General features: G+C 38.7%; 2 protein-coding genes across 5 annotated transcripts in view; one reads left to right on the plus strand and one right to left on the minus strand.

Annotated features, from left to right (window-relative positions):
• Window positions 1–14,190, minus strand: part of LOC145259761 (L-fucose kinase-like) — a 153,427-nt gene extending 139,237 nt beyond the window's left edge. For 2 of the 3 annotated variants that reach the window (XM_080117497.1, XM_080117496.1), the window contains exon 1: window positions 14,040–14,190. The gene's annotated coding sequence lies outside the window, so the exon portion shown is untranslated. The remainder of the gene's footprint in view (window positions 1–14,039) is intronic. The other variant, XM_080117498.1, reaches the window with a different exon arrangement.
• Window positions 14,137–15,314, plus strand: part of LOC145259763 (xaa-Pro dipeptidase-like) — a 64,777-nt gene continuing 63,599 nt past the window's right edge. Inside the window, exon 1 of one of the 2 annotated variants that reach the window (XM_080117501.1) lies at window positions 14,137–14,272. Coding sequence is in view for 1 of the 2 variants with exons in the window: in XM_080117500.1 (XP_079973626.1) it covers window positions 14,271–14,272 (2 nt within the window). In the remaining variant the exon portion in view is untranslated. The remainder of the gene's footprint in view (window positions 14,273–15,314) is intronic. The other variant, XM_080117500.1, reaches the window with a different exon arrangement.

Raw genomic sequence — 15,314 nt, forward strand, 5'->3', positions numbered from 1 at the left:
CGGACTTTGAAGAAATTAGAGTTTTTGACTTCCCCTCACGGGGATGTCGGGTTAGCAGCTCAGATCCCCCCGCGAGGGGGGAGAGCAGAGAAGAAAGACGCAGTGGGTGCTAGCGGGTCAGAGTGCCGCGTCGCAATTAAGAGAGAGAGGGGATAGGCATCCCTGCCCACAGAGGGGAGCAGAAACGAAGCACCCGCCCTACCCCACGTCACCCTACCCACTAACTTACCCCAACGGAAGCGAGAAAGAGAACCCTGTCTGCTCGATCCACTGGGAGAGCAGCGAAGATAGACAAAGTTTGGGCCTGGCAGGTCAGAGTGCTGCTCAGGCAATTAAGTGTGGAGAAATTAGACCATCCCCTGTCTCTAGAGGGAAGAGACCGGAACGAAGAAAAAACGCATGCAAAAACCAACAAAAGCAGGTCTCAACTACCAGCTAGTGGTATTGGTCCCGAGATTCCAGTCTCCCAAAAAAGGGGATCGGTTTCCGGGTCCAAGCTCCCACAAATGTGGAGTCGGTCCTTTAGGTCCTGACTCCCCAAAGGAGGGGGTCGGTCCTTGCTAACGAAAGTTAGTATGAAAACACCTTAACCTAGCCCGAAAGCCCGGTGGCGGAAAGTTTAGTAACTGAGAGAACAGATACTACACTTTGAGATATTAAATCTAGTATCATGATTATGTGGGAAATTGTTCACTAGTGTTGGGATGATTAATTGAAATTGGAATCAGGAATCAAAAAAATTGAAACTTTTTGGGGTAGTGGAATTGGTATCGGAATTGGTATCGGAATTGGAAAAATTTGTGCCTATTTTTAGATGCCCAAAACGATTCTTTAATATCGTTTTTATTTCTTTGTTTTTGTTTAAAACTTAATATTTTAAACTTCCAGTAAACCTACAATCTATAAGTCACACCCATAATGTATTTTTACATTTGTGAAAATATATACACATTTTTTTTTTTGCATTTTCACCCCAACCAAGGTACAGTGCCACTTTGATGTAGGGGACAACTATCTGGGGCATAATCGCAGGGATACTATGTAGGGAGTTGAGCAGCAAAATGTCTGTTTACATTACACTTGAACTTCTGCATGTCAGTATAGTCGGGGAAGCAGGAACCTGGAAGGGAATTCCAAAGTCTAGCAGTTCTGGGGAAGAAACTGAAGCTTTCTGGCATCTGTGGATCTCTACTGTGTAGGGGTGGGATTTTGCTGCTTGTCAGGTTTGTCGGGGGTATTTACATCGAGGGGGGGGCAAGGGCTTGTAGTTTGTTGGAGCATCTATCATTAAAATACTTGTAAAACAGGTAGAAGGATGCAACATTTCATTGATGGGGCAGAGGCTGAAGCCTAGCTGACAGTGCGGGAGCTATTAGATTGGCGACTCTCTTTTGAACACTGTCCAGGAGTGAGAAACTAGTAGCAGATGCACGAGCCCCACTGTGACAACAAGACTCCATACATGGGCGAATGATGGCCTTGTAGAGGTACAGGATATGTAAGTACTTTTCTAGCACAGTAGAGAAAGCTCACCTACCTTGCAACATCCGCAGCAATACCCTCAATGTATCTGTTCAAACTCATGTTCCCTGCGAAAGTTAAGCCACGGTGTTTGAAAGAAGTACTTTCAGGTAATGTATCTTTAGCCATAGCTATTGGTGGTTGAGAAGGTTTCTTGTAATTATTAAAGGAAATGAGCTTAGTCTTGGTAGCATTGAATGTTACCATCCATTTTTGAACCCATTCCACTATAGATTGGAGGTCTTTCTCTAAGGTTTCTGCCATTGCTTTGGCTATTATGACACTATTTTTGTAGAAATGAATGAAGTGGCATTCAATCTCAGCAAGTTGAATGGGCTTCCTCTGAAAGAGAAAGTTTCTAGGGATTATCAAATTCACAAGCAATCCCCAGTCGCTTGTATTCTTATCCTTGAGTGACTTTTGGCCTTGATAAGTGGCGACACATTAGTATACAAAAGAAAGAGACTCGTCTAGCTGAAACCACTACCAATAATTTCCCCCACTCTTTATCTCTGCCTAAACCTAAACGTAGATTCCATGAACAAAAGCTTCTTTCTTAGAACTGCACGCCTGTGGAACTCTCTTCCATTTCCCTGCTTTCCTGCTGACTACAATATGGTCGTCTTCAAGCCCAATGTAAACAAGTTCTTGATGAGCTGTCTCCTTAGTAATCCAATTTACCAAATTTTCACTATCAACGATTACTACGATATTATCTCTTTGACTAGAGAGGAACAACTTTATTATATAGATTAGGTTAACCTGATTATATTTGTGTGTGTATTTTTTGTATTTTTGAAAAAAAATGTCAAGAACAAGGGAGATAATCAATGATCAAAGTCAGTAATTTTATCAATCATATCAAGATGACTTTTAACACCAGCTTTATGGTTCGTTCTTGATATAAAATCTCGGTAAGATAAGACCTTTTTTAATTTCAGATTAAATTTCGTATTTTTAATTTGGTTAAAAAACAATAAAAATAGAAACACTTTTGGGAGAATGAATACGGAATTGTCGAAATAATGCATTTTTCAAACTGAAAATAAGATTTAAAAAAACAAAAACTATTTCATAAAAAAGAATGTGTAGCTTACTGCAGGGGTTTCCAAACTTCAGGACACCATGGAGCCCCTAAGCAGAGCAAAGGTTTTCACAGAGCACTAACAAGATAATTTCTAAAATAAATATGTAAAACATTAATTTCAAATTTTAACATCAACTATTTATTTTTTATTTTATTTTTCATGAACCATCCTGAAACTCTTTACATCTACAGTTATGTAAAAAAGATCAATAATTAAATTAAAGCATTTAATTTTTTCATATAAAACATTTGGTCCTCTTTTGCTTACAATCTTTAAGATATTCAATTTAACGCCCGTTTTATGTATTGCCATGTGTTGGATAGCTATTAGAAATTTATTTCCAAATCAACCTATCTCTGACCAGATCTTTATTCTTCCCTCTTTCTTTTAAATCCATCCTTATCACATCCTCCTCTGTTTTCCTTGACCTTCTTCTGCCAACTAACCCTGCTACCTCAACTGTTTATACATCCACTAAACCAAGATTTCTCATTCATTCTTTCAATTTGATCAAACCAATGAAGTCTCCTCCTCTCTATACATCTCCCTATACCATCCAAATCTAATCTTTCTCTGAGGTCATCTATATATATAAAAGGCAAAATGTGTGTGACCATTTCGTGTATGTCTTCAAAAGGCTTTTCTCGCACACGGTTCTGAAGTCGTTACGATCACTTACAACTGTTTATATGGGTCCTAAATAATAATATGTACGATTTGGGAAAGTGCGTCACATCTAGATTTATTTATGTCGACTTTTACAAAATTATTGCTATTTTGGCTTCTCGCGTGTTAATGAGGCTTTTTCATATAAAAAGCGAAACTAATTCAAAGTTAACCAGTCCTCGGCATTGCACCGGGAAATGTCCAGAAGCAATCATCTTTGATCATTGGGAGCTGGTTTCCCTCTCCCCAACATCTGTTGGGGAAAAAAAACAGTGAATTTTGGGTAAACAACTGTGTGACTTCTATTTGACTTTCTTAATTAGGTCAAATGGAAGCAGCAGAGTTAACTTTTATTGCGCACGCCAATTTTTATAGTTAAATAAATAAATTAAAACAAGTATATGTTGTATGTCGCAGTGGCCTAATGGTTAACGTCGCCTGTTTTTTTTTTTTTTCACACATTAATTTCCAACTCAAGGGTACGGGTTCGATTCTCATACTTACCTACCAAAACATTTTTTTTTATTATTTAACCCCCCCCCCCCCGGAGTTTTGATTTACCTCAAGACACCCGGGCATCGCCGGGTACCCCCCGCTAGTCTATAATATAAATTTCACCTGTCTGTTCAAATGTATGCATGTATGTATGTTTGTATGTCTTGCAAAAACTTTTGTCAGAAGCGACGGATCCTGACAAGATCAGTATCATTTTGAAGCTCAATGTCTTGGACGACAAATATTGAAAAATTGGTCAAAAACATTAATTCCTTCACCATAAACTCGGCCATTTTCTAACAAGGAAAGGTTGATTTTTTTTTTTCCAATATTTTAGCAAGTCATCGTCACCGTTGGATTGACTTCGGTTAATTTCAACGACTTTGACTTCCAGTTGCGTCATGGAGACATCGGCTAAGACGTCAGATTTCCTTTCACTTTCTTTTCCGTCTTCGCAGCACGGGTTCGAGCCTGGCTGCCTACCTACTACCACTTTTGTTTTTTGCTCAACACACATCTCCAAACACTCAGGCACTCAAGCTAGTCAGATCTAAAATTCACATTATGCATCCATCATATTATCTTGTATCATTTCTGTCCATGCAACGCATGTCCTCAACCATCACTTCCATATATAATCACACTACATACACATGCCTGATAGAATCTTCTCTTGAAAAATGGTAACACTCATTCATCCATTCAAGTGATGTTCTGCCTTGAGACATTCATGAATTCATTGTTGCTCATCATTCAGAACCCCATCACATTGCTTCTCGAAAATGTTTTGATGTATTGTCATAGCTTTCTTTGCATTTGCAGTTGTACAGACAGTAGGTTGCAGTTTCTTTTTGTCCGAGCAGTGTCCATGCTAAGCAACTGTCCTGACCATTCTACCCAAGGGAATCTTCTGTCCAGCACAATGAGATATGAAACCATGAACAGAATTATCCTGATTGCTTTCATATTATATCAGTCACCTGCTTTCCATGACCTCATATTAACCTGATTGGTGAGGGGGGACTGAAGTGGGTTCTTGACCTTGCTTCAAGGGTTCCCCATAGATTAATCCTATACAGCACCTAGTAGCGGTCCTGACGATCACACATGGGCACACCATTTTTCCCACATCTGGTGATTCCAGTTTCAGCAACTTGGCACATTTCCGTGAATTGGAAACTCTAGATTTTTTTTCTTTTTTTACGCCTATGCGTCCTCCCTGGGAACAGCGGTCCTGTCGACGGCGCATTGGACAACTCACCCACCAACTGGATTCTGTATGAATTAATGTCAGCAGTGACTATCGGCACCTGTTGATCAGCGGCATTCTCTTTTAGTATAAGAGACAATGGAGAACAATGCTCTATTACAAACATGGCCACCCATGCTGTATTGAAGATCCCGCCATTTTAGACACGGGACCCAATACTGTGGTTTGCCCACATGGAGGCACAATTTTTGCACACAGAGAATACATAGCGAGTTCACTAAGCTCAACTATGTGATGACCTCATCAACGTGTGAGGTGAGTAGACATTAGCAAAATCTGCAAGATTAATCTCTATCCTGGTGCGTTAACAAACAGGACCATCCTTGTCAACTAACCAACCGTCACCATGATGCCCGTTTCGGCTAAAAACTTTCAACTACCATAAGCCCTGGGCACTCATGAAATCTGCTGACATCGCGGTAAGTGCAACAGCGATTTGCAGCAGATCGCAGCAGACCAGCAGAAAAAATTTGGTGACGTCACTTTTCATTTTGACTGTCAACAACAGAGATATATGCAACTGGGCATGAAGTTGCATCTATAGTCACTTTTAAAAATTCTGAGTCACCTTGTTTGACAACTTCTACAAGGTCAGGTAGACACATAAAGGCGTACACACCGGTTTGTTACCTACAATCAGTGAAATACTTGCAGTATTTTTGTTCTTTTCCTGCATATCAACTTTTCATCTAGTGAGGGGGTATGTAGTGACCAGCTAACTCAAATCGCTTGTCATGTAATCAGAGAAATGTATTTGACCAGAATTTATTCATTTCAGAAGCAATTTGATATTGTCACGGTTCGCTTACGCAATTCTATCAGCACGTAGAATCGTGGTTTTGATGCAATCTTTTTACACACAAATCCATGGGACTATATTTTTGTTTATTTGTGTATGTAGACAATGAATGGGCCAGAACATTCTAGAAAGCCAATGTAAAAGGCCTGACACTCTAAAAATAAATCAGTCCAGACAACGTTTCCGCAAGTTCAAGACGGGGTTTCTTTTGCAAGTCACCATCGCTGCTGCCCGTAATTATCACTCGCGTCTGACTCCGTCCGAAAGACATTAAACTGCACTCTCTAAGAATATCAAGCTGAAACTAATAAATTACTCAATTTTTTTACCAATGAAGCTCACGCAAACAACAAAGAACGAATAATTTTTCCTCGTAAAACTCTTAACTTCCTGGTATACGTTCAGTCACTGTGTTTTTTTCATAAAATATGTTGACAATAACAAATTCATCAGTCACAAAGTATTTCCTCAGTCATTAAAGATTTCCAGCCAATAACCCTTACAATAATACAAATATTATAATTCTGGACTTTTCTCTTATAAAAAAATGCCCATTTCTCAGCTTTTATTAATGGACTTTAATCTTGATAATTTCATGCTCACGGGAGATCACACATTGAATACAAGATTGAATAGAAGTTACTTTTCTTTTTTTTTACTCATATATTCATTTAAAAATGCTTTTTAAAATTACATTTTCACCCCAAACAAGGCACATTGCCACTTTGATGTTGGGAGCTACTATCATGGGCATAAGTTGCAAGGATGCTATGTAGGGAGTTGAGCAGCAAGATGTCTGTTCACATTACACTTGAACTTCTGCATGTCAGTACAGTTGGGAAAGCAGGAACTTAGAAAGGAATTATAAAGTCTAGCAGTTCTGAAGAAGAAACTATTAGAGCAGAAGGCTTTCTTACATCTAGGGATCTCTACTGTGTAGGGGTGGGACTTTGCTGATTTTTGAGTTTGTCGCGGGTATTTACGTCGAAGGGGTACAAGTGCTTGTGGTTCATCAAAGCATCCACCATTAAAATACTTATAAAACAGGCAGAGGGACGTAACATTTTGTCGATGGGTGACCATTTGGGATACTAGGCACTGTATGTAGGACAACACTTTTCTGCAAGACCTGCACAAAACCTAACATCGTCATCTGTTTTGATCAGGATATACATGGGACTGGAGACCATTTTATTTATTTATTTTTTAATTTTTTTTTTTATTCAATTTTCACCCCAAATAAGGCACAGTGCCACTTTGAAGCAGAGGGCTAGTATTAGGGACTTAATTAGCGGGGTCATTATGAAGGGAGAAGAGTAGAAAGATGTTTGTTAACATTACACTTGAACTTCTGCATATCATTGCAGTTGGGAAAGCAGAATCCCGGAAGGGAGTTCCAAAGACCCGCAGTTCTGGGGAAGAAACTATTGGAGTAAAAGGCTTTCTTGCACCTAGGGATCTCTACTGTAAAGGGATGAGACTTAGTAGCTTGTCGGGTTTGTCGGGGGTAGTTACATCGAGGAGGTACAAGTGTTTGCAGTTCGTCAGAGCATTCACCATTAAAGTATTTGTAGAACAGGCAGAGGGATGCAACATCTCGTCGATGGGACAGGACCTATCAGGTTGGCGACTCTCTTTTGAACCCTGTCCAGGAGCGAGAGACAAGCAGCAGATGCACCAGCCCAGATGTGACAACAGTACTCCATACATGGGCGAATGGTTGCCTTATAGAGGTATAGGATACTGTCAGGCGTAAGTAGTTTTCTAGCACGGTAGAGGGAGCCAACCTTCCTCGCAGCAGCCTTGGCAATGCTCTCAATGTATCTATTCCAGTTCATATTCCCTGTAAACATTAGGCTGAGGAGTTTAAAAGAAGTACTTTCAGGCAATGTGTTCTTGGCCATTGCTATTGGTGGTAGAGAAGGTTTCTTGTAGTTATTGAAGAAAACAAGCTTAGTCTTAGCAGCATTGAATGCGACCAACCATTTTTGTCCCCATTCCACTACGGATTGGAGGTCATCCTGTAGTGTTTCTGCCATTTCTTGGATATGTATTCATTTGTTTTCCCCTCATATCTGTTATAGAGAGTGGTGTCATCGGCAAATATACCCATCTCCGAAACAATTTTATCAGGGAGGTCATTTATGAATATCAGGAATAATAGAGGTCCAAGGATAGACCCTTGAGGTACTCCCGCATTTATGTCATATTGTTTGGATGTACGACCGTCGAGGACAACTTTGATTTTTTTATTGCTTAAGAAGGATTTAATTACATTATGAATTCTTCCAGTGATTCCATATGATCTAATTTTCCTTAGAAGACCATCGTGCCATACCCTGTCAAAAGCCTTAGATATATCAAGGGCCACCGCTCTACCCTCCCATTTTATCCAATGAACGGTATATACGTTCAGAAACTACAGTTAAGATATCTGCTGTTGAACGGGCTTGCCTGAATCCATATTGTTTGTCAGTTAGGAGTTTAGCAGCTGTTAGGTGCTGGACTAGGGCTTGATTAACTAAGGACTCAAATATTTTGGCGAAAAGCAGGAGGAGGCAAATGGGGCGATAATTTAGTGGGTCAGTTCTTTCACCAGAATTCTTGAAGACTGGTACCACAGAGGCGGTTTTCCAGCAGTCGGGAAAACAAGATTCGTTAAGGCATTTATCGTAAAGTTTGGACAGAACTGGAGCAACCTCGGCAGAGCATTTTTTTAATAGCACAGCCGGGATGAGATCTGGTCCACATGCTTTTGAGGTGTCTAGGTTTTTTATAATAGCATGTACCTGAGAAGGGGTGATTTTCAAGTCGTCAAGTGTGGCGTCTGTTCGCAGAGGAAAATCAGGGAGTGAGTGGTGTACCGAGTTCAGTGTGGAGTTTGAGGCAAACCGACTGGCAAGCAGATTAGCCTTGTCAGTTGCCGTGCAAGCAACCTCATGATTGTTTGTTAGTGGGGGAATAGTTGACTGTCCATTATTAACTACGCTGTTGTAGATTTTCCAAACATCCCGGGTTCCTAATTTCTGTGCTTCGATGCGCTTTCTGGTGGTTTCAGAGTAATCTGTCTTAGCTGTCTCTATCACTCTCTTACAATTATTTCTAGCTTCTATAAACTTCTGTTTATTTGAGCTGGACTTATGTCGGTTGAATCTGCGGAATGCATGCTGCCTTTGACATATGGCAGCTGCACAAGCAGAAGTAAACCATTGGGGAGAGTGGGGCTTGCTATAGTATTTCCGTGCGGGAACATGTGCTTCAATAGCAGTTTTGAACCATTCAGTGGTCTCATTTGCACACTGTTCCGCTGGAAGAGTAAAGATACTTTGCCATGGGGCATCTCTGATGAGCTCCCTGATGGCTTCCCAATCAGCCTTTTTGTAATACCTTGTTGTTTTGAGTAGTGGGTCTTCAGTTTTAGGGCGAGAATTTAGGCTGATTTCTACCATTATCACAGCGTGATCAGCATTCCCGAGTGGGCTGTGGGCATTTGTTGTACAGTCATTGGGAACCGTTGTGAGAAAGAGATCTAGAAGTGAGGCATGTTGATCTTGCTGGTCTGGGAAACATGTCGGAAATGTAACCAACTGAGATAGGGAATGCAAATTTGATATTCCCTAGAAACTTCCTCCAAAGGAAGAAGACAGTTCAACCTACCTAAGTGAATGCTACTGCTTAAAGGTAGATAATTTGAACATTTGAACATGATAGGATGCGAAGGACTTTCAGGTAATGCATCTTTAGCAATAGCTATTGGTGGTCGAGAAGGTTTCTTGTAATTATTAAAGGAAACAAGCTTAGTCTTGGCAGCATTGAACGTTACCATCCATTTTTGACCCCCATTCCACTACAGACTGGAGGTCTTCCTCTAGGGTTTCCACCATTGCCTTCGATATGTGTTCATTCATTTTCCCCTCGTGCATGTTATAGAACATGGTGATGCCAGCAAATATACCAATTTCAAAGACTATTTTATCAGGAAGGTCATTCATAAATATCAGGAATAATAAAAGTCCAAGAATCGACTCTTGAGGTACATCCCCATTTATATCATATTGTTTAGATGTACGACCATCGAAGATAATCTGGATTCTTCTCTTATTTAAAAAGGATTTAATTAAAGTAATTATGTTAAGCATAGGATCTGATTTTTTTTAGAAGACCATCGTGCCATACTTTGTGAAAAGCCTTAGATATATCTAGGGCTACTGCCTTATCCAGTGTATGGTATATACGTTCAGAGATTACAATTAGAATATCTGCAGTAGCTTACCTAAATTCATATTGATGGTCGGATAGAAGTTTAGCAACTGTAAGGTGGTGGACTAGAACTTGATTAATTATGGACTCAAAAATTTTGTCGAAAAGAGGGAGGAGGCTAATGGGGCGATAATTTAATGGGTCAATTCTTTCGCCAGAATTCTTGTAGATTGGTACCACAAAAGCAGTTTTCCAGCAGTCAGGAAAGCAGGATTTGTTAAGGAATTTGTTGAAGAGTTTGAAGAGGACTGGAGCAACCTCAGCATTTTTTTAATAGTACAGGTGGGATGAGATCAGGTCCACTTGCTTTTGAGGTGTCTAGGTTTTTTTATGATATCATGTACTTGAGAAGGGGTGATTAGCATCTAGTGGTTTCTCTCCGCAAAGGAAAATCAGGGAGGGAGTGGTTTGTTGGGTACAAAGTAGAGTTTGAGGCAAACTGACAGGCAAGCATATTAGCTTTCTCGGTTGCCGTGCAAACAACCCCATGATTGTTGGATAGTGGGAGAATTATTGATTGCCCATTTAGGGTACTATACTGTTGTAGATTTGTCAGAAATCACAAGTTTCTAATTTTTGAGCTTCAATGCGTTTTCTGGTGGTTTTATATAAAAATAAACTACTTTTGGTTAAATAAAATTTATTATTTTAAGTTTTAGAATTTGTTCCCGAGTTTTTTCTTTTTTTTAAATCAATTTTCACCCCAAACAAGACACAGTGCCACTTTGAAGTAGGGGGCTACTATCGGGGACATAATTTGCGGGGTCATTATGAAGGGAGATGAGTAGCAAGATGTTTGTTAACATTACACTTGAACTTCTGCATATCAATACAGTTGGGAAAGCAAATCCCGGAAGGGAATTTCAAAGACCTGCAGTTCTGGGGAAGAAACTATTGGAGTAAAAGGCTTTCTTACACCTAGGGATCTCTACTGTAAAGGGGTGGGACTTAGTTGCTTGTCGGGTTTGTCGGGGGTAGTCACGTTGAGGAGGTACAAGTGCTTGTAGTTCATCAGAGCATTCATCATTAAAGTATTTGTAGAACAGACAGAGGGATGCAACATCTCGTCGATGGGACAAAGGCTGAAGCCTAGATGACAGTTCAGGACCTATAAAGTTGGTGACTCTTTTTTGAAACCTGTCCAGGAGTGAGAGACAATGGGCGAATGGTGGCCTTATAGAGGTGCAGGATACTTTCAGGCGTAAGTAATTTTCTATCACGGTAGAGAAAGCCCACCTTCGTTGCAGCAGCCTTGGCAATGCTCTCAATGTATCTATTCTAGTTCATGTTCCGTGTAAACGTTAGGTCGAGGAGTTTAAAAGAAGTACTTACAGGTAATGTATTCTTGGCCATTGCTATTGGGGGTAGAGAAGGTTTCTTGTAGTTATTGAAGGAAACAAGTTTAGTCTTAGCAGCATTAAATGTAACCATCCATTTTTGTCCCCATTCCACTACCTACAGATTGGAGGTCATCCTCTGGTGTTTCTGCCATGTCCTTAGATATGTGTTCATTTGTTTTCCTCTCGTGCTGGTTATAGTTGCTATTTACTAATTTTTATTTTATTCATTTTTTGCTCTCATCACCGTCACGAACGGTTCTCTCTCCAAACTCTTTAAACTAAGTTCAAACACAAATAAATTCATTTAAGTAGATAGAAGAAAAGTAACTTTTTTTCATTTTTTTAAAATTACATTTTCACCCCAAACAAGGCACATTGCCACTTTGGTGTAGGGGGCTACTATCAGGGGAAACAACTACTGGGGTACTATGTAGGGATTTGGGCAGCAAGATGTTGGTTCACGTTGCACTTGAACTTCTGCATGTCAGTACAGCTGGGGAAGCAGTGACCTGGAATGGAATTCCAAAGTCTAGCGGTTCTGGGGAAGAAACTACTGGAGTAGAAAGATCTTTTACATCTAGGGATCTCTACAGTGTGGGGGTGGGATTTTGCAGCTTGTCGGGTCTGTCGAAGGTGTTCATGTCGTGAGGGCACAAGTGCTTGCAGTTCATCAGAACATTCACCATTAAAATAGTTGTAGAACAGGCAGAGGGATGCAACGTTTCGTCGATGGGACAGAGGCTGAAGCTTAGATGCCAGTTTAGGGCCTATCAGATTTGCGACTCTCTTTTGAACCCTGTTAAGGAGCGAGAGACTAGTAGCCGATGCACCAGCCCAAATATGACAGCAATACTCCATACATGGGCGAATGGTTGCCTTATAGAGGTACAGGATACTTTCGGATGTTAGTATGTTAGTAGTTTTCTAGCACGGTAGAGAGAGTCCACCTTCCTTGCAGCGGCCCTGGCAATGCCCTCGATGTAATTGTTCCAACTCATGTTTCCTGTGAACTTATCTTGCATTTGGTAACATTTGTTATGCAATTTTTTTTTTTTAACTCTATTTTTTGTTCTGCTAGTGACAGTAAAAAAAAAAAAGTACGGGTATTTAGCAGTGAAGCCAACAAATGTAAAAAAAAAAAAAACTTCAAATAAATGTTACCAAAGGCAAGATAAGTTACTTCTCTACTTAGATACGTTTTGTGTGTTTTCATGCATTTTAAAGCTTTTATCTAGTAAAAAAAAAAAAAAAAAAAAAAAAAAACAAGCAGTGTCAAGTCTATAAGTTAAACCGACATGGCAGACGAGAACACGGCGACAATAAAGCCTCAAATTTCTTACAATAAACAAAATACCTATAAAAATCCATCAAATGAGTGTCACGAAATGTCACAGTGACATTTATTGGGTGGATTTGGCAAGTGTTTGTTTGGGTATATCTCTGTGGCGGTTGTAAAACCGACGCGAGTATTATCGGTTACCATCATTTCTTTGACACCCACCATGGTAGTACAGAACCGTTAAAAGTTTATTAAATAGTCGGTACTAGTGCAGAAGAGTGATGCGGATGCGCCGCATCACTCTCTGCACTAGTACCGACTATTTATCACTGCGTTGATGCGTGCGGATGCGGACGTAAATAATAACGTTGTTATTTAAAAAGCCATTCTTAACATGGGGAGGGGAGTGTGTTTTGTACCTATTCTATACTTCAACCTTACAATTGAATAAAAAATATATCATAAAACTTTAATTAAATTTGGAAATACGATTTAAAAAATAGCGTGGATCATTAGTGTGCAGACTGCAGAGTGCACACTATAGCACCACCAAATAGTCCAAGGGACATTTAAAGCTCAATTTTAACTTCTGTAATTTTCGTTTTCTAATGTTTTTTTTTTTTGTTTTTTTTTTTAACTTATGCAGTATGCACTTATTTAACCATGCTATTTTTTTTTTTTTAAATATTATTTTATAGTTAAATTAAAGTTTTACGATATCTTTTATTAAATTGGTAGGTGAAAATGCAGAATAATTACAAAATGGTATTTTTTTACAACCTGCCCCAGCATAGTATAAACACCCCCGGCCTCCCTATGTTAAGAACGGCTTTCTGAAAAAAGAAAAAAAACACCCCCAACCTCGAAAGCCGTTCTTAACATGGGGAGGTTGGGGTGTTTATCACTGGAGTAGGTCGTAAGAAAAAAAAAAAAAAAGAAAATGCCTGCAAAACCCTCTCCTCCTCCTCTCTCCACATGTTAAAAATGGCTTTCTAAATAATAATGTTACACGGTTCAATAAGTGCATAAGTACCTTTTTTCTTTTTTTAAAGTAAAATGGACATGTTATTTTTATTTTTTTATATTTGTTGAATTTCACAACCATCTTCGGTGGTGGTGATTTCACACGAGCAATTTAATTGTTTGTTTTTGTTTTCTGTTTCGGGTATTCGAATTTTATTCCATGCGGTTTTGTCGTAACTCGTCGAGCCAATATTGGCAGCCATGGGGACTGATCTATATAAGCACCAAAACTTCTATATGACTGCTAATTAAACAAAAAATACAAAAACAAACAAATCAACAACAAATTAGCACTTACGCAGGAATTATGCAGTCTGCTAATGGCTTACTCCACAATAAAATAACAAATCCCTGCAGTTTTTACTAATTCATTGCTAACAAAAACAAAAAAAAGAGGGGAGGAGATCCTCCATAAAACACGTGCAACTTCCGGTTCCAAATTCACTTCCGTTCAACGCGGACGGAGACGGTTTTTGTTTTTTTTCCTTCGTAAAAAGTTTTCTAACCGGACGAGAAAACAAGGTTTAAAATGTAAACAAAAATCATTTTTATTTCTTATAATTTGACAAGTTTTTTGTTTTGTTTTTTAAATTTTATTTTATTTCTTATTGCCATTTGTGTTTAATATTGAATGTGATTTTTAATAACAAATGAAACATCGAAAATACCTTATAAGAACACGTTAAAATCTATTTCTAACTAAACGTTTATTTAGGAACTGAAAAATCTTCCGTTTTATCTCGGCGGATTTTGAAAATTTATTGGTAATTTGAAATTCATAATTACGCGTAATATATATATATATATATATATATAACAAATAAATGTTATCAAAGGCAAGATAAATTACGGTTTTGTATTACTGTACACATGGATTCGAAAAAGTTGTCAAAAAACAAATATATAACAAATAAATATTATCAAAGGCAAGATAAGTTACTTTTCTACCTAACTGGATAAATTTTTTCGTGTTTTTATTCAATGTAACATGTTTATTCAGCTCGAAAAGCATACAGTGTTTACCGATGTATTGGAAAATTCAAGATGGCGTCTGACTCTCTCTTTAGCACGGTAAGTTTCGGAAAAGGTGTTATAAATAAAAAATTGAATAAAATACTATTAAAACTCGCCCAATAAATGTTACCGTGACATAGGTTGACATATATTCGGCGGGTTATTAACCGTATTTTGTCTAGTTTTTTATTTATAACACCTTTTCCCAAACTTACAGTGTTAGAGAGGTTGTGAAGCGCCATCTTGAATTTTCCAATACATCGGTAAACACTGTGTGTTTTTCGAGCTGAATAAACATGTTACATTGACTAAAAACACAAAAAATATATCCAGTTAGGTAGAAAAGTAACTTATCTTGCCTTTGATAATATTTATTTGTTATATATTTGTTTTTTGACAATTTTTCGAATCTGTGTACAGTAATACAAACCCTAACTCCTTTCATAATAAACTTTATTAATCGAAATAAGAACCATTAGAATCGACACATTTTGCCAACGAGTTTATTTATTCCATTAGCATAGAAATTGGGAGTTCTAGAAGCGATACAGTAATTGAA

This window comes from Euprymna scolopes, chromosome 35, assembly GCF_053919585.1.
Source record: "Euprymna scolopes isolate OS-2025 chromosome 35, ASM5391958v1, whole genome shotgun sequence".
Taxonomy (NCBI): domain Eukaryota; kingdom Metazoa; phylum Mollusca; class Cephalopoda; order Sepiida; family Sepiolidae; genus Euprymna; species Euprymna scolopes.